Source organism: Scyliorhinus canicula, chromosome 20 (assembly GCF_902713615.1).
Source record: "Scyliorhinus canicula chromosome 20, sScyCan1.1, whole genome shotgun sequence".
NCBI classification, from domain to species: domain Eukaryota; kingdom Metazoa; phylum Chordata; class Chondrichthyes; order Carcharhiniformes; family Scyliorhinidae; genus Scyliorhinus; species Scyliorhinus canicula.
In genome coordinates this window covers 96294300-96318105 of record NC_052165.1, presented here as the reverse complement: position 1 = coordinate 96318105, position 23806 = coordinate 96294300, and the positions used below count along the sequence as shown (strand labels likewise).

Sequence of the window (23806 nt, the reverse complement as noted above, 5' to 3'; positions counted from 1 at the left end):
GAGAGGGGATCTTATTGAAACTTACAGGATACTGCGAGGCCTGGATAGAGTGGACGTGGAGAGGATGTTTCCACTTGTAGGAAAAACTAGAAACAGAGGACACCATCTCAAACTAAAGGGACGATCCTTTAAAAAAGATGAGGAGGAATTTCTTCAGCCAGAGGGTGGTGAATCTGTGGAACGCTTTGCCGCAGAAGGCCATGGAGGCCAATTCACTGAGTGTCTTTAAGACCGAGATAGATAGGTTCTTGATTAATAAGGGGATCAGGGATTATGGGGAGAAGGCAGGAGAATGGGGATGAGAAAATATCAGCTATGATTGAATGGCGGAGCAGACCCGATGGGCAAAGTGGCCTAATTCTGCTCCTATGTCTTGTGGTCTTATTGCATTACCTTCCAGAGGAAAAACAAACTGACCTGATGAGTTATTAATTTCACATGGGAAATAAGTTGGGAAGTACTAAAATGGCTATACATGATGTAGATGTGGGAAATGCTGTTCCAATTAAACAACATCTATCTCAACTTAACTCTAAAATTGCACAGGTTCAAAAAGAAATTGAAAGTATGCTTAAAAATGGCATAATTGAAGTGGTTGCAGCCAATGGAGCTCACCCATAGTTATGGTACCGAAACTGGATGGTACCCAACGATTGTGTGTGTGAATGTTAATGCAGTTAACGGACTCTTGTCCTATCCCAAGGTTGGAGGACTTCATTGAGAAGGTGGGACAAATCAGCTTTAATCTCCAAACTGGATTTACTTAAAGATTAGTGGCAGGTACCTTTATCCGAAAGGGCGGAGGAGGTTTCAGCTTTTGTTACTCCAAATAGTATATACCAATTCAAATTTATGCCATTTAGCATGAAAAACGCCCCAGCCAACGGTTAACTAACAAAGTCATTTCAGGTTTACCCAATTGTGCGGTGTACATAGACGATCTGGTCATTTTTAGTCAGACATGGAAAGAACATTTGAAGCACCTGGTGGAGTTATTCGATCGACTTCAGGAGGTGGGTTTGGTGGTAAACCTAGCCAAAAATGAGTTTGGAAAAGCCCGAGTCACTTTCCTTGGCCGTACGATCGGACAGGGTCGAATGGTCACACGGGATGTGAAACCAACAGTTATTGGGGAGTTTCCAATACCCTTGACACAACGGGAAATAATGAGATTTCTTGACATGAGTGGTTTTTACCGTAAATTTGTGCCGAATTTTAGAAGCGTGGTTGCTGCACTGACAGACTTACTAAAGAAGCGTAGCAAATTTCAGTGGATGGCAGAGTTTCAACAGGCATTTGAAGGCCTGAAGGCCGTGTTAACCACTGTTCTTTTGTTGGGGAATTACAAGAGGCCTTGTGATCGGATTGAACAAACGTATCTGACCTTAAAGAAAGATGCAGATGCTGTAGAGAAATGGATGGATTGTGCACAGACCTTCTTGTCTAAGGAAACTGCCAACCAAGAGCGATTCCAGTTGCAGGGAGAACTAAAATGGACTATTATTATCAATGTTTGCCTGTTTTCTTTTTGTTGAAAAAATCTATGTGTATTGTCAATTGTTATTAATGGGCAAGTGAAAAGATGAAAAATGAAACCATCTTTGAAGTTGATGGTTTATTTTTTTTGGGGGGGGGGGGTGTCATGGGAGTGCCCCTTTAAGAAATGTTTTTGTCTTATCACATGGCTTCAGTGATGTCATTGTGTGGATGGAGCTGTACGAGTTTGTACTTTCACTTTGAGTTTGGATTGGTTTGAACTGCACAGGTTGAAGGAAGTGTCTTTCTATCTTTATTTTAAAAGCCTTTTCCAGACTGCTTGACAACTTAAAAGAGATAATTACGTTCTGGGAGGAATTCAAATCTGCTGTTTGAAAAGGGGAGTAGAGTATCAATACCAAGTCTTGTACCAATACGAATGCTGTGTGCTGGGCCACACCTTTGAAAAGGGGTTTCTAGTTTTACTTGGATTATGTTACTGAATTGGAACAGTTAAGGGGGAATTCATTGAGGGTGATACATAGATTACTGTAGCTGGGTGGGGTCTTTATGTTTGTAGTTGATAAACATTCTTGCTGTGTGTGTATATACAAATGTTAACTAAATTCGGAGAATAAAGCTTGTTTTTTTTTGTGATTAAAAGCGCCTAAGAAGTCTGTTGAAGAACACCTGAAAAGGCAGGTTCTGGTGCTCATCTTATCCAAATTCAACATAAAAATTATAGGTCAGGTGGACTCCATAATATACTTTGGAGTTGTGAAACCCTGGCCCATAACATCGTTCCTTTCTTTGTATCCTCCCCATCCCCGACAGCCCTCCCTATCGCTGCAACCTACAATTGCTCCTACACCCCTCACGATGTCTGCAACCTCCTTCAGCCCCAAAACCTTCCCTATCGCTGTAACCTCCTTCAGTCTCTACAATCCCCCCTATCTCTGTAACCTCCTGCAATACCTACATCCCTCCCTATTTCTGTCACATTCCACATCACCGACAACGTTCCCTATCTCTGTAACCTCCTCTAGCCCCTACAATGCTCCCCAACTCTGCAACTTCCGCCTGCCTCAAAACCTTCCCTCTCTGTGTAAGATCCTCCAATCCCTACAATTAATGATATGGCCATAGTCGGTCAGATCTCAAACAACAATGAGTCAGAGTACAGGAGAGATAGAGAACCTAGTGGCATGGTGCAATGACAACAATCTCTCCCTCAGTGTCAGAAAAACTAAGGAGCTGGTCATCGAATTCAGGAAGCAAAGTATTGTACACACTCCTCTCTGTATCAACGGGGCCGAAGTGGAGATGGCTGACAGCTTCAAATTCCTCAGGGTACACACCACCAACAATCTGTCCTGGTCCACCCACGTTGACGCTATGACCAAGAAAGCACAACAGTGCCTGTACTTCCTCAGGAAACTAAGGGAATTCGGCATGTCCACATTGACTAACTAATGTTTACAGATGCACTACAGAATGCATCCTATCTGGCTGCATCACAGCCTGGTATGGCAACTGCTTGGCCCAAGACGGTAAGAAACTTCAGAGAGTCGTGAACACAGCCCAGTCCATCACACGAACCCGCGTCCCATCCGTTGACTCCATCTACACCTCCCGCTGCCTGGGGAAAGCGGGCAGCATAATCAAAGACCCCTCCCACCCAGGTTACTCTCTCTCTTCCAACCTCTTCCATCGGGCAGAAGATACAAACACGCACTAACAGATTCAAAAACAGCTTCTTCCCTGCTGTCACCGAACTCCTGAATGACCCTCTTATAAACTGAACTAATCTCTCCACGCATTTTCTCCACTGGGTAATACCACACTCTCTATACTTCACTCGGTGTCTGTGTCCATGTATTTACAATGTGTATTTATGTATGTTTTTCATATATGGAACGATCTACCTGGACTGCACATAGAACAATAATTTTCACTGTACCTCGTACAGTTGATAATAAATCTAAATCTAAAATCTTAATCTATCTCTGGAACCTCCTCCCATCCCTACAATCCTCCTTATCTCTGTTACCCCCTCCGGCTCACACAACCCTCCCTATCTATGTAACTTCCTCCAGCCCCTACAACTCCCTCCATATCTAACTTTCTCCAGCCCCATCAACCCCCCCAATCCCTGCGTCATTCCCTATCTCGGTAACCTCCTCCAGCACCTACAACCCTCCCTTTATTTGTAAGCTCCACCATCCCCTGTGGCTCCCTCTGTCAAAATATTTTGACTACTCCTCGCCCCAAACCAAACACTTCTCTGTCATGCCCTGGCACCAGGGGGTAGTTAAACAAACCAGGAACTGTGTCCCCATCGCTGCGAGTCAAGCTCAGTCGGTTATCGTTAGCGGGTTGGATTCAGTCATATTCCTGTGCCTCCCAGTATTTCTGCTCAAATCGTTTTTCCAAGAGGTAGACCGCCTTATTATGGGATTTACCTGGGTGGGCAAGGAGCCGTGCATTTAGTGCTTGGAAGAAGAGACGGTTGGAGGAGGACGGAGTGATCCGCTAGCTTGGAGGAGTTGAAGGAGAAATATGCGGCTGGAATCTCCATTCCTGAGACTAATTATTGATGCCGGGGCAAGATTTGTGGACTTCCACAACAGCAAAATTGGCGCCGCACCTGGACCGATTCAGCGACTGATGAGGGGTTAGCACCGGCGCCACGTGGAACACAATTGATTCCAATGAGAAATGGTGCTGGGTTCACCGGATTTACGATTGACACTCAGGAGGCTGACCATCTGCAGCCGCATATACACATGTCACTCTCCACACACACCATCCCAGCCAACAAGATGGCAGAAAGACGCACGGCCCCAGGATTTACAGACGGCGAGCTAGAGACCCTCCTGGACGCCGTGGAGGAGTGGCGGACCCGGGAAGGGGGCTGCCGGCTGCTGCCGTTTGCCATGCATGGGCACAGGTGGCAGAGGCCACCAGCAACACCGTCCCAACTGGCCAGCAGTGCCGGAAGAAACAACCTCCTCAGGTAGGCAGCGCTGTGCCCCGGCAACAACCCACATCCCACACACCCGTAAACCCCCCCCCACCAGGAGGGTGGGCGAATCCCCACCCTGCACCACATGCCAGCACCTATGCCGGCCGCCATGGCCAGGCCACTGAAGCCACCAGCTACCCACTCCCTGTGTTGGGGCTGGTTAGCACAGTGGGCTAAATCGCTGGCTTGTAATGCAGAACACAGCCAGCAGCGTGGGTTCAATTCCTGTACCAGCCTCCCCGAACAGGCGCTGGAATGTGGCAACTAGGGACTTTTCACAGTAACTTCATTGAAGCCTACTTGTGACAATAAGTGATTATTATTTGGGGACCAAGGGCAATGTGTCTAAGTTTGCAGATGACACTAAGATGAGTGGTAAAGCGAAAAGTGCAGAGGATACCGGAAGTCTGCAGAGGGATTTGGATAGGTTAAGTGAATGGGCTAGGGTCTGGCAGATGGAATACAATGTTGACAAATGTGAGGTTATCCATTTTGGTACGAATAACAGCAAAAGGGATTATTATTTAAATGATAAAATATTAAAGCATGCTGCTGTGCAGAGAGACTTGGGTGTGCTAGTGCATGAGTCACAGAAAGTTGGTTCACAGATGCAACAGGTGATTAAGAAGGCAAATGGAATTTTGTCCTTCATTGCTAGAGGGATGGAGTTTAAGACTAGGGAGGTTATGCTGCAATTGTATAAGGTGTTAGTGAGGCCACACCTGGAGTATTGTGTTCAGTTTTGGTCTCCTTACTTGAGAAAGGACGTACTGGCACTGGAGGGTGTGCAGAGGAGATTCACTAGGTTAATCCCAGAGCTGAAGGAGTTGGATTATGAGGAGAGGTTGAGTAGACTGGGACTGTACTCGTTGGAATTTAGAAGGATGCAGGGGGGACCTTATAGAAACATATAAAATTATGAAGGGAATAGATAGGATAGATGCGGGCAGGTTGTTTCCACTGGCGGGTGAAAGCAGAACTAGGGGGCATAGCCTCAAAATAAGGGGAAGTATGTTTCGGACTGAGTTTAGGAGGAACTTCTTCACCCAAAGGGTTGTGAATCTATGGAATTCCTTGCCCAGTGAAGCAGTTGAGGCTCCTTCATTAAATGTTTTTAAGATAAAGATAGATAGTTTTTTGAAGAATAAAGGGATTAACGGTTATGGTGTTCGGGCCGGAAAGTGGAGCTGAGTCCACAAAAGATCAGCCATGATCTCATTGAATGGCGGAGCAGGCTCGAGGGGCCAGATGGCCGACTCCTGCTCCTAGTTCTTATGTTTCATACGTCAAACTGTCTAACACTGTGCATTGTCTGTCCCACCCCCCGGCCCCCCACCCCCCCCCCCCCCCCCCCACCAAGAGAAGGCCGCCCATAACCACAGGGAGCCCAAGAAAACTGGAGGGTGACTTCCGCACCTGCGGCCCCTCACAGTGACAGAGCAGCGGGCCGATGATGTGGTCGATGTGACCGAGGAAAGGGAAGTCGCCAGTGTGCAGAACGGGCGCAGGACCCTACTGATGTGCGGGTCCCAGTGCCATGTGTGTCAACCCCCAACACCATCCTCACCCCACACCACCCTCACCCCTGCCACCCCCACGGCCTGAGGTCTAACCATGCACCTTGTCTCGTGTTTTACAGGAAGTTGGTCTGGTGCCTCCTGCCCCAGCCACTGCCAGTGCCACAGCCCAAGCCCCCCTCGTGTGCCGAGCAGAGTCGGCGACACCGACACAGAGGGGACCCATATGCCTGAGACACAGGTCACCCCGGAGCTCGGGTCGGAGGATGACAGTGATTTTCCATCACAGCTGTCTCCAACACCCTCCACCATCCCAGAGACACTCACCTCGGTTGGGCATTTTGAAGAGGCTCCTGGGACTCTCTGGTGCACACCACTGCTGCTCAGGTACAGCAGTTGGAGGTAGGAACTCCTGAGGCGGGGCGGGGGGTGGAGGGGTGGGGCGGGGAGAGACGGTCGGAGAGCAGGCCGACTCCAGGGACTAGCTGCCATCCAGACATGTTTCAGGCTTCTAGAACGGACTGTCCCATCGATTGTGGTGATGCAGTCGCAGAGCAAGGGACTGCATGAGGGGTTGTCAGAGAGCATCCAGTACTTTCAGGTGGGCCACACCCGCTGTTACTGCCAACACAGAGACCCACACTACAGTGTGACAGGTATGTATCACAGAGGGAGGGGGTTGGGGGCAGGGAGATGGCCAGAGGAAAGAGAGGGAGGGTTGGGGGGGTGAGTGGGATGCGGTGTCTGCCTTTGGCCAGTCTCCCCCACTAGTGGGTGAAGCTGGAGGGGTTCAGAGCGGCCCGTGCCCCATGTTCTGCCCATCCTCGCCCCGCATTCTCCTCATTCGATGAAGCCTGGAGTTCATTGTCCTCTTTCAGCACGTTGTCCCCCTGCTGCACAATGTTGTGGAGGACACAGCGGGCGACCCTCCAAGTGTCATACTAAGGGACCACTTCAGAGCGGTCCAGGCACCTGAACCACATCTTCCAGAGGCCGAAGCACCGCTCGATCACGCTCATGGTTGCTGTATGGGCGCTGCAGCCTCAACAGCCACAACCGCAGTGGACAACCCGTCACCCAGGAGTCAACCTCCAGCTGGGGGGCGGGGGAGGAGAGAGCTTCGAAGAGGCCGGGAATCGTTGAGTGTGCCAGGATCAATGCATCTTGCACACAGCCTGAACTTTCATTGAGTGGAACCCCTTTCGGTTTGTATAGAGCAGCCTGTCATCTACAGGTGCCCGTAGGGGGGAAATGCATCCTGTCGATCACCCCCTGGACCCAGGGCATCCCGGCGATGGCGGTGAACCCCGCTGTCCGGGCATCCTGGTGGGCTGGGTCCACATTGAAATGGATGTATTGTACCAACTGGGCATATAGGTGACGGTGCAGATGCACATGTTCACCGAGGTCTCTGAGATCCTGGACAGGTCCCCACTCGGCATCTGGAAGGACCCCGTAGTCGAAAGGTTCAGGACAACCGTCACCATGACGGCCACTGGGAGCGGCTGTCCTCCCCCATGGAGCCAGGAGTGCCATAACCTGACAGATATGTCACACTTCCCCCTGCTCAGCCAGTGTCTTCGACGGCATGCCCTGTCTGACAGGTCATCGAATGACAAATACAGTGGCTAGCACTGCTGCTTCACGGCTCCGGGTTCGATTCCCCGCTGGGTCACTGTCTGTGCGGAGTCTGCACGTTCTCCCCGTGTCTGAGTGGGTTTCCTCCAGGTGCTCCGGTTTCCTCCCACAAGTCCCAAAAGACATGCAGGTTAGGTGAATTGGACATTCTGAATTCTCCCTCTGTGTACCCGAACAGGCGCCGGAATGTGGCGACTAGGGGCTTTTCACAGTAACTGCATTGCAGGGTTAATGTAAGCCTACTTGTGACAATAAAGATTATTATTAATTACACGCAAGGCCTCATGTGACACCTCCATTGCACCACCTCCTCCTCCTCGTTGGCCTGTTGGGCGGCCGGATCTCCATTCTAAGCGGCTGCCTCCTGTTCCTCTGGGGCAGGCTCCGTTGCTGCAGCTTCCTCCACCTCCTCGAGCAGCTCCAGCTCGTACAGCTCCAGGACTTCCCTCAGGGCTGTGGCAAGTCGGAGAAAAGCCACCATTGCAGGTTATATTCCAATATCCAGTGTCTGCTGGGGTTGAAAGGCCTACGTGTGCATACCGCCGTACCCAAGCAGGTCCAACGGGCTACATGGTGCCACCGATTGGCACTGTGGGCTCTGCCCCCGCATGTACCCCCCCTCCTCACCTCACCCCAGGCCCTGTTGGTGGCCGGAACCATGGGGGCCTCTGGCCCTGGCACGCATCAGTGCTGTGAGGGGTACCATCGACTGGCGCTGCCCTTGCCAGCGGTACACACCATGGCACCTCTCTGACACCCTCTTAGGGGCTACAGTGGGCTTTGCCCTGGGTGGGCCACCTGATGCCCCACCGGTGAGTGGGAAGGTGTATCGTGGAGGGCGGGATGGGTGGTTTGGTGGGGGCTGGGGTGGTGGAGTGGGAGCTGGGGTGGTTTGGTGGGGGCTGAGGGTGGTTGAGTGGGGGCTGGGGTGGTTTGGTGGGGGCTGAGGGTGGTTTGGTGGGGGCTGGGGTGGTTTGGTGGGGGCTGAGGGTGGTTTGGTGGGGGCTGAGGGTGGTTGAGTGGGGGCTGGGGTGGTTTGGTGGGGGCTGAGGGTGGTTTGGTGGGGGCTGGGGTGGTGGAGTGGGGACTGGGGTGGTGGAGTGGGGACTGGGGTGGTTTGGTGGGGGCTGAGGGTGGTTTGGTGGGGGCTGAGGGTGGTGGAGTGGGGGCTGGGGTGGTGGAGTGGGGGCTGGGGTGGTTTGGTGGGGGCTGGGGTGGTTTGGTGGGGGCTGGGGTGGTTGAGTGGGGGCTGGGGTGGTTTGGTGGGGGCTGGGGTGGTTTGGTGGGGGCTGGGGTGGTTGAGTGGGGGCTGGGGTGGTTGAGTGGGGGCTGGGGTGGTGGAGTGGGGGCTGGGGTGGTTGAGTGGGGGCTGGGGTGGTTGAGTGGGGGCTGGGGTGGTGGAGTGGGGGCTGGGGTGGTTTGGTGGGGGCTGAGGGTGGTTGAGTGGGGGCTGGGGTGGTTGAGTGGGGGCTGGGGTGGTGGAGTGGGGGCTGGGGTGGTTTGGTGGGGGCTGAGGGTGGTGGAGCGGGGGCTGGGGTGGTTGAGTGGGGGCTGGGGTGGTGGAGTGGGGGCTGGGGTGGTGGAGTGGGGGCTGGGGTGGTTTGGTGGGGGCTGAGGGTGGTGGAGCGGGGGCTGGGGTGGTTGATTGGGGGCTGGGGTGGTTTGGTGGGGGCTGGGGTGGTTGAGTGGGAGCTGGGGTGGTTTGGTGGGGGCTGAGGGTGGTGGAGTGGGGGCTGGGGTGGTTTGGTGGGGGCTGGGGTGGTTGATTGGGGGCTGGGGTGGTTTGGTGGGGGCTGGGGTGGTTGAGTGGGAGCTGGGGTGGTTTGGTGGGGGCTGAGGGTGGTGGAGTGGGGGCTGGGGTGGTTTGGTGGGGGCTGGGGTGGTTGGGTGGGGGCTGGGGTGGTTTGGTGGGGGCTGGGGTGGTTGAGTGGGGGCTGGGGTGGTTTGGTGGGGGCTGAGGGTGGTGGAGTGGGGGCTGAGGGTGGTTGAGTGGGGGCTGGGGCGGGGGCTGGGGTGGTTTGGTGGGGGCTGAGGGTGGTTTGGTGGGGGCTGAGGGTGGTGGAGTGGGGGCTGAGGGTGGTTTGGTGGGGGTTGAGGGTGGTGGAGTGGGGGCTGGGGTGGTTTGGTGGGGGCTGAGGGTGGTTGAGTGGGGGCTGGGGTAGTTGGGTGGGGGCTGGGGTGGTTTGGTGGGGGCTGAGGGTGGTGGAGTGGGGGCTGGGGTGGTGGAGTGGGGGCTGGGGTGGTGGAGTGGGGGCTGAGGGTGGTTGAGTGGGGGCTGGGGTGGTTTGGTGGGGGCTGAGGGTGGTGGAGTGGGGGCTGAGGGTGGTTTGGTGGGGGTTGAGGGTGGTGGAGTGGGGGCTGGGGTGGTTTGGTGGGGGCTGAGGGTGGTTGAGTGGGGGCTGGGGTAGTTGGGTGGGGGCTGGGGTGGTTTGGTGGGGGCTGAGGGTGGTGGAGTGGGGGCTGGGGTGGTGGAGTGGGGGCTGGGGTGGTGGAGTGGGGGCTGAGGGTGGTTGAGTGGGGGCTGGGGTGGTTTGGTGGGGGCTGAGGGTGGTGGAGTGGGGGCTGGGGTGCGAGCACCCATACTGCCGGTGCCACTCTGCAGAAACATGATCCACGGTGGTGTGCGCAGCAAGATGGCTGCCTTGGCTGCAGCAATGGCGGTCTGAGCCTACTGTGCTTCGAGAACGTCCCAGTCCTGTGGGGGGGGGGGGGGGGGGGGGGGGGGGTCCACCCCAAACCCCCACCCCAGCAGGGCCCCCGCACCCCAGCCAGTGTCCGGCTCAGCAGCCCACAGTCGCTCCTCTCAGTGTCCTACCTCCACTCCCTCATCAACCACAATGCCAGTTTCATGATTTTTAAAAGCACAAGTGAACCGGGTCATTGGGAATTTGCGCCACTGGAGGAGGCGGAGAATCTCGGAGGCCCCGGAGATTACCGGGATGTGCCCACTAATGATACGTCAACGGTGTTTAATGTACGTGCATTCCAGACCGCATTGATGCCATTGTCGGGATGATAGAGAATTGCGAATTTGCATGGACCCAGCATGAGAGTCAGAACTGACTCTCCACCAATCGTATTTCCCCATTCCGATGTCGGCCGACAGTGATTCCCACCCATAGGTTTTCGGACATGGATGGATTTGAGGAGCTGGATGAAGCAGTTTCCTCCGGCTTTTCCGGTCGTTCAGCCGTCCAACTTATGGGGCAGATTTTATCCTGCATCAGTGGAAGTAGTACGCCTGCGATGTACCAAAGGATAGAGGGGAAGGAGTTGGGTTCGGATGAGGGTAGAAAGGCGGAATGGATGGAGGAGTTGGGGCCGATGGTAGAGGAAGGGGCGTTGAGGAGGATGAATGCGACATCACCTTGCGCGAGCCTCATTCAGCTCAAGGTAGTTTTTCAAGCTCACGAAAGCAAGGAAAAGCCGCTTTCTTGAAGATAGGGAAGCTAGGTGTGAGTGTTGTTCAAGAGGGCCTGTATATCACACGCATATCACGCCACATGCTCTGGTCGTGTCCCAGATGGTGGAGGTTTGGGAGTCCTTTTCTGACACCAAGTCGCCAATCCTGAATGTGGCGGTAAAACGCTGCCGACTGTTGGCGGTTTTTGGGGTCTCTGAAGTGCCGGAACTGTAAACGGAAGCAGGGACAATGTCCTAGCCTTTGCTTCATTGGTGGCTCGGAGTCATATCTTACTGGGCTGGAGGATGGCGGCACTGCTGAAGGTTTCGGCGGGGATAGGTGAGTCGATGGTATTTGTGTGCCTCGAGAAGCTCAACTACACCTCGAGGGTTGTCGGAGGAGTTTTATCAAAGATGGAGACTGTTCACAGGGTATGTAAAAGAATCGGTCACTGCTCGAGTTTAAGGGGTGGGGGTTTGCAGGGGGGGGGTTAGCTTGTGTAGGGTGCGGTGGTTGGAGATGAGAGCTTTTGTAAAAAGTGTTTGATGATGGAAACTTGATAAAGAATGTTTGTTATGCTTCATGTCTTTTATATTCTTTTGTTTGAAATGTTAAAAATTTAATTGTACTAATTTTCAAAAAAAAAAATCTATGCCCCTGAGCCGGTCGTGGGTCACGAGTTTTGGAGTGAGGAGGGGCAGTGGGGGGGGGGGGGACATCAGGCAAGGGTTCGTGTCAGACGGCCATGTTGGGTCAGGGGTCAGGTGAGTGCGTCAAAGGGAGGGGGGAGCTGCCTAGGAGACGGGACGTCCTCCCTACCTGTAGCTGAAGGTTGGTAACAATGGCAAGCATGGCATTCGCCTGGGTACAGGAACTGTTGGCACTGCGCCAGTCCGCGGAATCGTAGGAGAAGAAGAAGCACTGTTTGGCGAAAATATACCAGCCCACTGGGCAGATGATGGCATATTCATCTGCAATCAAGAAACGGGCAAGCGGGAGTCACCGTGATGGAGGACAATGCAGACAACTCGCCAAAAATTCACAGACAATAACAGCTCAGACATTAATCAGCAGCAGATTGAACCCATGGTGCATGAGGAGGTTCTGGGAACTCTCAGATAAAGAGGTTGGATTTTAAGGAGCATCTTAAAAACGAGGTGGAGCGAGTGAGGTGGCGAGAGAGAGAGGCAGGGGGAGAGAGTCAAGGAGAGAGAGAGAGAGAGAGAGACAAAGAGATCGAGAGAGGGAGATACAGAGAGAGACCAATTGAGACAGAGAGACTGAGATAAAAGAGAGGTAAAGAGAGAGTGAGCGACAGTGAGACAGAGATGAGGAGTGACAGAGCGAGATGGAGTGAGAGAGAAACGGGGCACACAGAGAGAGAGAGAGAGACAGAGAGAGATGGACAGAGAGATAGAGACAGAGAGAGAGAGAGAGACCTGGATTCTCCATTTTGGAGAGTACATTTTCCTGCTGGCACTGAATCACGACAGGTCCTCGCTGATGGCCAGGAGCTATTCTCTATCCTTGGCTATGCAGATTAAAGAATTGTGGGGGATTCCAGTGGTGCCCCGCTATCGGGCCGCCATTTTGAGCTGGTGGCCTGATCCTATAGGCCATTAGCAGGTTCCCCTCCAACTCCACAAAGGTGATGCTGAGCTGCGCTGACAGGGTGGGCACCTCCAGATCCTCATTCAGGAGGGGCATTTCTTCCCAAAACCAGAGGAATAACAGATTACCGTACCACAACCCTCACACATGATGGTGAACCAACCCCTCCCAGCCCCCACAACAAACCCCCATGAGAACCCCATCAGAGGCCCCAATTGTGGACCCCATCAGACCCCAAGCAGTCAAATGAAAAATCATTGCATTTTCATTGTCCTTTCTCTAACTGTTGCCACCTCAGACAGAAGGTTTGAAACCAGCAGCTGTTACAGGTGTCCTAGGCTTCTCAGGAAGACCTAACCACATCAAAATGCTTTAAACCCCCTCAGATTATTTGTTCTCCAAGGCTTCTATTCACTTTCAACTAGAAATAGCTTTATATAGGCTGTAATTGACTGGGTAATAGCTTCCAGACAACAATCCAGGAGTCTGGATTGTTTATTTTCATTTCCCCTCATACTTGAATGCATTTCAAGTACCTGCTTTAACCACAATGTTTATAAACATCTAGCTATGATTGAAAGTCTCTGGCCACATCAAAAGGAGTTAAGTGCTTTCATTTCCTATTTTTCCCAGCAGTAACAGCAAGGTTTTAGGAGGGAATTCCAGAGCTTAAGACTCCATTCACCCATCCCTGTTCACCAGCCAGGCAGCTGAAGGCAAGGACACCAGTGGTGAAATGATGGAAATCGGTGGAGCTAGAGGCCAGAATTGGAGGAGCGCTGAAATATCGGAGGGTTGTGGAGAGTTGCAGAGAAAGGGAGTGTTGTAGAGACTGGGGGAGCCTACAGAGATAGGGAGGGTGTCGGGGCTGGAGGAGGTTACAGAGATAGGGAGGGTTGTAGGGGCTGGAGGAGGTTACAGAGATAGGAAGGGTTGTTGGGGCTGGAGGAGGTTACAGAGATCGGGATGGTTGTAGGGGCTGGTGGAGGTTACAGAGATAGGGAGGGTTGTACGGGCTGGAGGAGGTTACAGAGATAGGGAGGGTTGTAGGGGCTGGAGGAGGTTACAGAGATAGGGAGGGTTGTAGGGGCTGGAGGAGGTTACAGAGATAGGGAGGGTGGTAGGAGCTGGAGGAGCCTACAGAGATAGGGAGGGTTGTAGGGGCTGGAGGAGGTTACAGAGATAGGGAGGGTGGTAGGAGCTGGAGGAGCCTACAGAGATAGGGAGGGCTGTAGGGGCTGGAGGAGGTTACAGAGATAGGGAGGGTGGTAGGAGCTGGAGGAGCCTACAAAGATAGGGAGGGTGGTAGGAGCTGGAGGAGATTACTGAGACAGGGAGGGTTGTAGGGGCTGAAGTAGGTTACAGGGACAGGGTTGTAGAGGTTGGAGCAGGTTGTAGCGATAGGGAGATTTGGAGGGGCTGGAGGGGGTTACAGAGGTAGGGAGGATTGCAGGAGCTCGAGGAGGTTAAAGAGATTGGGAGGTTGGAGGGGCTGCAGGATGTTACAGATATAGGGAGGATTATAGGATCTGGAGGGGATTCCGGAGAAAGAGAGGGTTGTAGTACTGGAGGATGATGCAGAGATAGGGAGGATTATTGGGGATGGAAGAGGTTACAGAGATAGGAAGCTGTAGGATCTGGAAGGGATTACAAAGATAGAGAGGGTTGCCTGGATGGATGAGGTAACAGAGATATGGAGGGGTGTAGGAGCTGAAGGAGGTTACAGAGAGAGGGAGGGTTGTCGGGGCTGGAGGAGGTTACAGAGATAGGAAGGGTTGTAGGGGCTGGAGGAGGGTACAGAGATAGGGAGGGCTGTAGGAGCTGGAGGAGGTTACAGAGATAGGGAGGGTTGTAGGAGCTGAAGGGGGTTACAGAGATAGGGAGGGTTGTAGGGGCTGGAGGAGGTTACAGAGATAGGGAGGTCTGTCGGGCTGGAGGAGGTTACGGACATAGGGAGGGTTGTCGGGGCTGGAGGAGGTTACAGAGATAGGGAGGGTTGTCGGGCTGGAGGAGGTTACAGAGATAGGGAGGGTTGTAGGAGCTGAAGGAGGTTATAGAGATAGGGAGGGTTGTAGGAGCTGGAGGAGGTTACGGACATAGGGAGGGTTGTCGGGGCTGGAGTAGGTTACAGAGATAGGGAGGGTTGTAGGGGCTGGAGGAGGTTGCAGAGATAGGGAGGGCTGTAGGAGCTGGAGGAGGTTACAGAGATAGGGAGGGTTGTAGGGGCTGGAGGAGGTTACAGAGATACGGAGTGCTGTAGGAGGTTACAGAGATAGGGAGGGTTGTAGGGCCTGGAGGAGGTTGCAGAGATAGGGAGGGATGTCGGGGCTGGAGGAGGTTACAGAGATAGGGAGGGTTGTAGGGACTGGAGCAGGTTACAGAGAGAGGGAGGGTTGGCGGGGCTGGAGCAGGTTACAGAGATAGGGAGGGTTGTAGGGGCTGGAGGAGGTTACAGAGATAGGGAGGGTTGTTGGGCTGGAGGAGGTTACAGAGATAGGGAGGGTTGTAGGGGCTGGAGGAGGTTGCAGGGATAGGGAGGGTTGTAGGGGATTGAGGAGGTTACAGAGATAGGGAGGGCTGTAGGAGGTTACAGAGATAGGGAGGGTTGTAGGAGCTGGAGGAGGTTACAGAGATTGGGAGGGTTGTAGGGGCTGGAGGAGGTTACAGAGATACGGAGGGCTGTAGGAGGTTACAGAGATAGGGATGGTTGTAGGGCCTGAAGGAGGTTGCAGAGATAGGGAGGGTTGTCGGGCTGGAGGAGGTTACAGAGATAGGGAGGATTGTAGGGCCTGCAGGAGGTTGCAGAGATAGGGAGGGTTGCAGGGCTGGAGGAGGTTACAGAGATAGGGAGTGTTGTCGGGCTGGAGGTTACAGAGATAGGGAGGGTTGTAGGGGCTGGAGGAGGTTACAGAGATAGGGAGGGTTGTAGGGGATTGAGGAGGTTACAGAGATAGGGAGAGCTGTAGGGGCTGGAGGAGGTTACAGAGATAGGGAGGGTTGTAGGGGCTGGAGGAGGTTACAGAGATAGGGAGGGCTGTAGGAGGCTACAGAGATAGGGAGGGTTGTAGGGCCTGGAGGAGGTTGCAGAGATAGGGAGTGTTGTCGGGCTGGAGGAGGTTACAGAGATAGGGAGGGTTGTAGGGGATTGAGGAGGTTACAGAGATAGGGAGGGCTGTAGGAGCTGGAGGAGGTTACAGAGATAGGGAGGGTTGTAGGGGCTGGAGGAGGTTACAGAGATAGGGAGAGCTGTAGGGGCTGGAGGAGGTTACAGAGATAGGGAGGGTTGTAGGGGCTGGAGGAGGTTACAGAGATACGGAGGGCTGTAGGAGGTTACAGAGATAGGAAGGGTTGTAGGGCCTGGAGGAGGTTACAGAGATAGGGAGGGCTGTAGGGGCTGGAGGAGGTTACAGAGATAGGGAGGGCTGTAGGGGCTGGAGGAGGTTACAGAGATAGGGAGGGTTGTAGGGGCTGGAGGAGGTTACAGAGAAAGGGAGGGTGTAGGGGCTGGAGGAGGTTACAGAGAAAGGGAGGGTGTAGGGGCTGGAGGTGGTTGCAGAGATAGGGAGGGTTGTAGGGGCTGGAGGAGGTTACAGAGAAAGGGAGGGTGTAGGGGCTGGAGGTGGTTACAGAGATAGGGAGGGGTGTAGGGGCTGGAGGTGGTTACAGAGATAGGGAGGGTTGTAGGGACTGGAGGAGGTTACAGAGATAGGGAGGGTTGTAGGGGCTGGAGGAGGTTACAGAGATAGGGAGGGTTGTAGGGGCTGGAGGTGGTTACAGAGATAGGGAGGGTTGTAGGTGCTGGAGGAGGTTAGAGAGATAGGGAGGGTTGTAGGGGCTGGAGGAGGTTACAGAGATAGGGAGGGTTGTAGGGGCTGGAGGAGGTTACAGAGATAGGGAGGGTTGGAGGGGCTGGAGGAGGTTACAGAGATAGGGAGGGTTGTCGGGGCTGGAGGAGGTTGCAGAGATAGGGAGGGTTGTAGGGGCTGGAGGAGGTTACAGAGATAGGGAGGGGTGTAGGGGCTGGAGGAGGTTACAGAGATAGGGAGGGTTGTAGGTGCTGGAGGAGGTTAGAGAGATAGGGAGGGCTGTAGGGACTGGAAGAGGTTACAGAGATAGGGAGGGTTGTAGGGGCTGGAGGAGGTTACAGAGATAGGGAGGGGTGTAGGGGCTGGAGGAGGTTACAGAGATAGGGAGGGTTGTAGGGGCTGGAGGAGGTTACAGAGATAGGGAGGGTTGTAGGGGCTGGAGGAGGGTACAGAGATAGGGAGGGCTGTAGGAGCTGGAGGAGGTTACAGAGATAGGGAGGGTTGTCGGGGCGGGAGGAGGTTAGAGAGAGATAGGACGTGCAACGGCCACAGACGGATTTGAAAACAAGGATGAGTATTTTTAAATGGAGTGTTTGCCGGATTGGGAGCCAGTGCCGGGTCAGCGAGCACTGGGAGAGTGAGGGGCTGCGTGGGGATGTGCTACCAGATATTGCCTGGCACTGGTCAGCCTGAGCCTGGATGTTGCCCAGTGTTTTAACCTGCCCGGATCCTATTGGCTGGGGACAATTGGTTACCCCATTTCCCTTGAGGAATATGAACTCTCTCAATGACGGGGGTGGGGGTCAATCATTAACTTTTCAACTACAAATATAGAGCTGTGTGGTACCGGCCAGAGAGAGAAGCAGTAATGAACCACGGGTTCTGTGTGAATGTTGTTGTTAATAAAGTTACTTTCTGTTTGATTCAACAAACTTGTGCTGGATTTGTCTTGGCCCTCACAAAACACAGTCCAGCCCCATCCACCTGTGACGTTGACCAATTAAAACACTTGCTCTGGCACTTACTGTTAATCGCCGAGTTCAACAGTCTGCGCATGCCCAGCACAGCTCGGCCAATTTGGGTGGACTTGCCCGTGCTCAACAGGTCTTTGTAGCCTTCATCTAATTGGCTGACGTTTGTCTTGAGGTCGCTGTAGCCCCGATCTAATTTGCCGATGTCCGCCCTCAGTCTGTGAAAGCCTTCATCCGGATGGCTGTTTCCCCAGATTTGGTTGTACTTGTCTTCCAGTTGCTGAGTTTTGACCAGGAGGTAAATGATGCCTAGGGTTCAGAGACCATAAGACCATAAGGAATAGGAACAGGAGGAGGCCATTCAGCCCATCGAGCTGCCCTGCCATTTAATAAGACCATGTCTGATCGAACTCTCTCCAAGTCCACTCTCCTGCCTTATCTCCCCAACCTTTAATTTCCCAAAACCTATCGTTCTCGGTGTTGTAAATGTTCAAGGACTCGGCCCCCACAGCTCCCTGAGGTGAAAAATTCTGAAGGTTCACCATTCTTTGAGAAGAGATTCTGTCTCAAATCCGTCTTAAATGAGCTCCCCCTTATTCTGAGACTATTCAGGTCCTGCACTCTCACATGAGTGGAAACATTTTCCCAACACGTGGGCTAAGACAGCTGGCGTGTAATGCGGATCAAGATCAGCAGCAAGGGTTCAATTCCCGTACCAGCCTCCCTGAACAGGCGCCTACTTGTGACAATAAGCCATTATTATATGTTTCAAACGTATCATCTCCTGATTCTACTGAACTGCAGGTAGTACAAACCCGACCTGTTTAATCTCTCCTCGTAGGGCACTCCCTCCATATCCGGGATCATCCCAGTAAACCCCTCTGGACTGCCTCCAATGGTCATATATCTTTCCTTAAATAAAGGGAACCAGAACTGGACCTGGTGAGACGGTGTTCTAAATGTGGTCTCAATCACACCTTGTAAAGTTGCAGCAACACCTCTTTACTTTTACAATCCAGCCCCCTTGAAATAAAAGCCTGCATTCCATTTGCCTCCCCTCTGACCTTCTGCCCCTTTATGCTAGCTTTCTGGGTTTCATGAACATTGTAGTTCCCTCTGTGGTACAGCTTCCTGCAGCCTCTCTCCACTTCAATAATAACCCGCCTTCTCATTCTTCCTTCCATATCGAACAATCCCTGATTTTCCTCCATTGAGTTCCATTTTCCAATTCCCGTTAAAGAGCAACGGTCGGTGGGGTCAGCACCGAGTCACACCGTTGGCAGCGATGTTGTGCGCAGACAGTCACTTGCACCATGGCCCACGAGCTGCGTTGCGGCTCTCGGAGCAACCACCCAGCCAGCAACTCCCTCAGCGTGCACATAGGGAGAAACTGAACTCAGGCACAAGGTCAGGCGCTAAACAAGGTGTCCAAAGGTCAGATAAGGATAAGGGGTTACAAGGATAGTGAGGTAGGGTCCTCTATCATAGGGTTGGTGCAGACTCAATGGGCCAAATTGCCTCCTCCTGCACTGCAGGACTTCAAGGATTATCATCAATTAATCTACTAACACGAGGTGAACAGGTCAATATGTCAACTTTGATTCCGCTAAAATTCGCATAAATTAATATTTAGAGATGTTGTTGATCAAAACCTTTAAGATCCTGAGGGGGTATTGACAGGGTGGATGTGGAGAGGATGTTTCCACTCTGAGGGAGCACCACACTGTCAGAGGGTCAGTACTGAGGGAGTGCTGCACTGTCAGAGGGACAGTACTGAGGGAGCGCCGCACTGTCAGAGGGACAGTACTGAGGGAGTGCTGCACTGTCAGAGGGTCAGTACTGAGGGAGCGCCACACTGTCAGAGGGTCAGTACTGAGGGAGTGCCGCACTGTCAGAGGGTCAGTACTGAGGGAGTGCCGCACTGTCGGAGTGTCACTACTGAGGGAGTGCTGCACTGTCAGAGGATCAGTACTGAGGGAGTGCTGCACTGTCATAGGGTCAGTACTGAGGGAGTGCTGCACTGTCAGAGGGTCAGTACTGAGGGAGTGCTGCACTGTCATAGGGTCAGTGCTGAGGGAGTGCTGCACTGTCAGAGGGTCAGTACTGAGGGAGTGCGGCACTGTCATAGGGTCAGAACTGAGGGAGTGCTGCACTGTCAGAGGGTCAGTACTGAGGGAGTGCAGCACTGTCAGAAGGTCAGTACTGAGGGAGTGCTGCACTGTCAGAGCGTCAGTACTGAGGGAGCGCTGCCCTGTCGGAGGGTCAGTACTGAGGGAGCGCCGCACTGTCAGAGAGTCAGTACTGAGGGTGTGCCGCACTGTCAGAGGGTCAGTACTGAGGGAGTGCCGCACTGTCAGAGGGTTAGTACTGAGGGAGTGCCGCACTGTCAGAGGGTCAGTACTGAGGGAGTGCTGCACTGTCAGAGGGTCAGTACTGAGGGAGTGCCGCACTGTCAGAGGGTTAGTACTGAGGGAGTGCCGCACTGTCAGAGGGTCAGTACTGAGGGAGTGCTGCACTGTCAGAGGGTCAGTACTGAGGGAGTGCCGCACTGTCAGAGGGTTAGTACTGAGGGAGTGCCGCACTGTCAGAGGGTCAGTACTGAGGGAGTGCTGCACTGTCAGAGGGTCAGTACTGAGGGAGCGCCGCACTGTCGGAGTGTCACTACTGAGGGAGTGCTGCACTGTCAGAGGATCAGTACTGAGGGAGTGCTGCACTGTCATAGGGTCAGTACTGAAGGAGTGCTGCACTGTCAGAGGGTCAATACTGAGGGAGTGCTGCACTGTCATAGGGTCAGTACTGAGGGAGTGCTGCACTGTCAGAGGGTCAGTACTGAGGGAGCGCCGCACTGTCGGAGGGTCAGTACTGAGGGAGCACTGCACAGTCAGAGGGTCAGTACTGAGGGAGTGCTGCACTGTCAGAGGGTCAGTATTGAGGGAGTGCTGCACTGTTAGAGGGTCAGTACTGAGGGAGCACTGCACTGTCAGATGGTCACTAATGATCGACTGCCGCACTGTCAGAGGGTCAGTACTGAGGGAGTGCCACACTGTCAGAGGGTCAGTACTGAGGGAGTGCCACACTGTCAAAGGGTCAGTACTGATGGACTGCCGCACTGTCAGAGGGTCAGTACTGAGGGAGTGCCGCACTGTCAGAGGATCAGTACTGAGGGAGCGCTACACTGTCAGAGGGTCAGTACTGAGGGAGTGCCGCACTGTCAAAGGGTCAGTACTGAGGGAGCGCCGCACTGTCAGAGGGGCAGTACTGAGGGAGTGCTGTACTGTCAGAGGGTCAGTACTGAGGGAGTACCGCACTGTCAGCGGGTCAGTACTGAGGGAGCGCTGCACTGTCAGAGGGTCAGTACTGAGGGAATGCCGCACAGTCAGAGGGTCAGTACTAAGGGAGCGCGACACTGTCAGAGGGTCAGTGCTGAGGGAGTGCTGCACTGTCAGAGGGTCAGTACTGAGGGTGTGCCGCACTGTCAAGGGGTCAGTACTGAGGGAGTGCTGCACTGTCAGAGGGTCAGTACTGAAGGAGTGCCGCACTGTCGGGGGGTCAGTACTGAGGGAGTGCTGCACTGTCGGAGGGTCAGAACTGAGGGAATTCTGCACTGTCGGAGGGTCTGTACTGAGGGAGCACCACTGTCAGAGGGTCAGTACTGAGGGAGTGCTGCACTGTCAGAGGGTCAGTGCTGACGGAGCGCTGCACTGTCGGAGGGTCAGTACTGAGGGAGTGCCGCACTGTCAGAGGGTCAGTACTGAGGAAGCGCCGCACTGTCAGAGGGTCAGTACTGAGGGAGTGCCGCACTGTCAGAAGGTCAGTACTGAGGGAGCACTGCACTGTCAGAGGGTCAGTACTGAGGGAGTGCTGCACTGTCAGAGGGTCAGTACTGAGGGAGTGCTGCACTGTCAGAGGGTCAGTACTGAGGGAGCACTGCACTGTCAGAAGGTCACTAATGATCGACTGCCACACTGTCAGAGGGTCAGTACTGAGGGAGTGCCACACTGTCAAGGGTCAGTACTGAGGGAGTGCTGCACTGTCGGAGGGTCAGTACTGAGGGAGCGCTGCACTGTCAGAGGGTCAGTACTGAGGGAGAACTGCACTGTCAGAGGGTCACTACTGATGGACTGCCGCACTGTCAGAGGGTCAGTACTGAGGGAGTGCCACACTGTCAGAGGATCAGTACTGAGGGAGCGCTACACTGTCAGAGGGTCAGTACTGAGGGAGTGCCGCACTGTCAAGGGGTCAGTACTGAGGGAGTGCTGCACTGTCAGAGGGTCAGTACTGAAGGAGTGCCGCACTGTCGGGGGGTCGGTACTGAGGGAGTGCTGCACTGTCGGAGGGTCAGTACTGAGGAAATTCTGCACTGTCGGAGGGTCAGTACTGAGGGAGCACCACACTGTCAGAGGGTCAGTACTGAGGGAGAGCTGCACTGTCAGAGGATCAGTACTCAGGGAGTGCTGCACGTCATAGGGTCAGTACTGAGGGAGTGCTGCACTGTCAGAGGGTCAGTACTGAGGGAGTGCAGCACTGTCATAGGGTCAGTACTGAGGGAGTGCTGCACTGTCAGAGGGTCAATATTGAGGGAGTGCAGCACTGTCATAGGGTCAGTACTGAGGGAGTGCCGCACTGTCGGAGTGTCACTACTGAGGGAGTGCTGCACTGTCAGAGGATCAGTACTGAGGGAGTGCCACACTGTCAGAGGGTCAGTACTGAGGGAGCGCCACACTGTCAGAGGGTCAGTACTGAGGGAGTGCCGCACTGTCAGAGGGTCAGTACTGAGGGAGTGCCGCACTGTCGGAGTGTCACTACTGAGGGAGTGCTGCACTGTCAGAGGATCAGTACTGAGGGAGTGCTGCACTGTCATAGGGTCAGTACTGAGGGAGTGCTGCACTGTCAGAGGGTCAGTACTGAGGGAGTGCTGCACTGTCATAGGGTCAGTGCTGAGGGAGTGCTGCACTGTCAGAGGGTCAGTACTGAGGGAGTGCGGCACTGTCATAGGGTCAGTACTGAGGGAGTGCTGCACTGTCAGAGCGTCAGTACTGAGGGAGCGCTGCCCTGTCGGAGGGTCAGTACTGAGGGAGCGCCGCACTGTCAGAGAGTCAGTACTGAGGGTGTGCCGCACTGTCAGAGGGTCAGTACTGAGGGAGTGCCGCACTGTCAGAGGGTTAGTACTGAGGGAGTGCCGCACTGTCAGAGGGTCAGTACTGAGGGAGTGCTGCACTGTCAGAGGGTCAGTACTGAGGGAGTGCCGCACTGTCAGAGGGTTAGTACTGAGGGAGTGCCGCACTGTCAGAGGGTCAGTACTGAGGGAGTGCTGCACTGTCAGAGGGTCAGTACTGAGGGAGTGCCGCACTGTCAGAGGGTTAGTACTGAGGGAGTGCCGCACTGTCAGAGGGTCAGTACTGAGGGAGTGCTGCACTGTCAGAGGGTCAGTACTGAGGGAGCGCCGCACTGTCGGAGTGTCACTACTGAGGGAGTGCTGCACTGTCAGAGGATCAGTACTGAGGGAGTGCTGCACTGTCATAGGGTCAGTACTGAAGGAGTGCTGCACTGTCAGAGGGTCAATACTGAGGGAGTGCTGCACTGTCATAGGGTCAGTACTGAGGGAGTGCTGCACTGTCAGAGGGTCAGTACTGAGGGAGCGCCGCACTGTCGGAGGGTCAGTACTGAGGGAGCACTGCACAGTCAGAGGGTCAGTACTGAGGGAGTGCTGCACTGTCAGAGGGTCAGTACTGAGGGAGTGCTGCACTGTTAGAGGGTCAGTACTGAGGGAGCACTGCACTGTCAGATGGTCACTAATGATCGACTGCCGCACTGTCAGAGGGTCAGGACTGAGGGAGTGCCACACTGTCAGAGGGTCAGTACTGAGGGAGTGCCACACTGTCAAAGGGTCAATACTGATGGACTGCCGCACTGTCAGAGGGTCAGTACTGAGGGAGTGCCGCACTGTCAGAGGATCAGTACTGAGGGAGCGCTACACTGTCAGAGGGTCAGTACTGAGGGAGTGCCGCACTGTCAAAGGGTCAGTACTGAGGGAGCGCCGCACTGTCAGAGGGGCAGTACTGAGGGAGTGCTGCACTGTCAGAGGGTCAGTACTGAGGGAGTACCGCACTGTCAGCGGGTCAGTACTGAGGGAGCGCTGCACTGTCAGAGGGTCAGTACTGAGGGAATGCCGCACAGTCAGAGGGTCAGTACTAAGGGAGCGCGACACTGTCAGAGGGTCAGTGCTGAGGGAGTGCTGCACTGTCAGAGGGTCAGTACTGAGGGTGTGCCGCACTGTCAAGGGGTCAGTACTGAGGGAGTGCTGCACTGTCAGAGGGTCAGTACTGAAGGAGTGCCGCACTGTCGGGGGGTGAGTACTG

At 54.1% G+C, this 23806-nt stretch overlaps 1 protein-coding gene across 5 annotated transcripts in view; it reads right to left on the bottom strand.

The window, feature by feature from the left end:
* The window catches only part of LOC119955134 (CD209 antigen-like protein C), a 266963-nt gene that overhangs the window by 103014 nt on the left and 140143 nt on the right, over window positions 1–23806 (bottom strand). For all 5 annotated transcript variants that reach the window (XM_038781044.1, XM_038781046.1, XM_038781047.1 and 2 more), the window contains 2 exons: window positions 17502–17756; window positions 11879–12030 (listed from right to left, as the gene is read on the bottom strand). In XM_038781044.1, the coding sequence (XP_038636972.1) occupies window positions 11879–12030; window positions 17502–17756 (407 nt within the window). The remainder of the gene's footprint in view (window positions 1–11878; window positions 12031–17501; window positions 17757–23806) is intronic.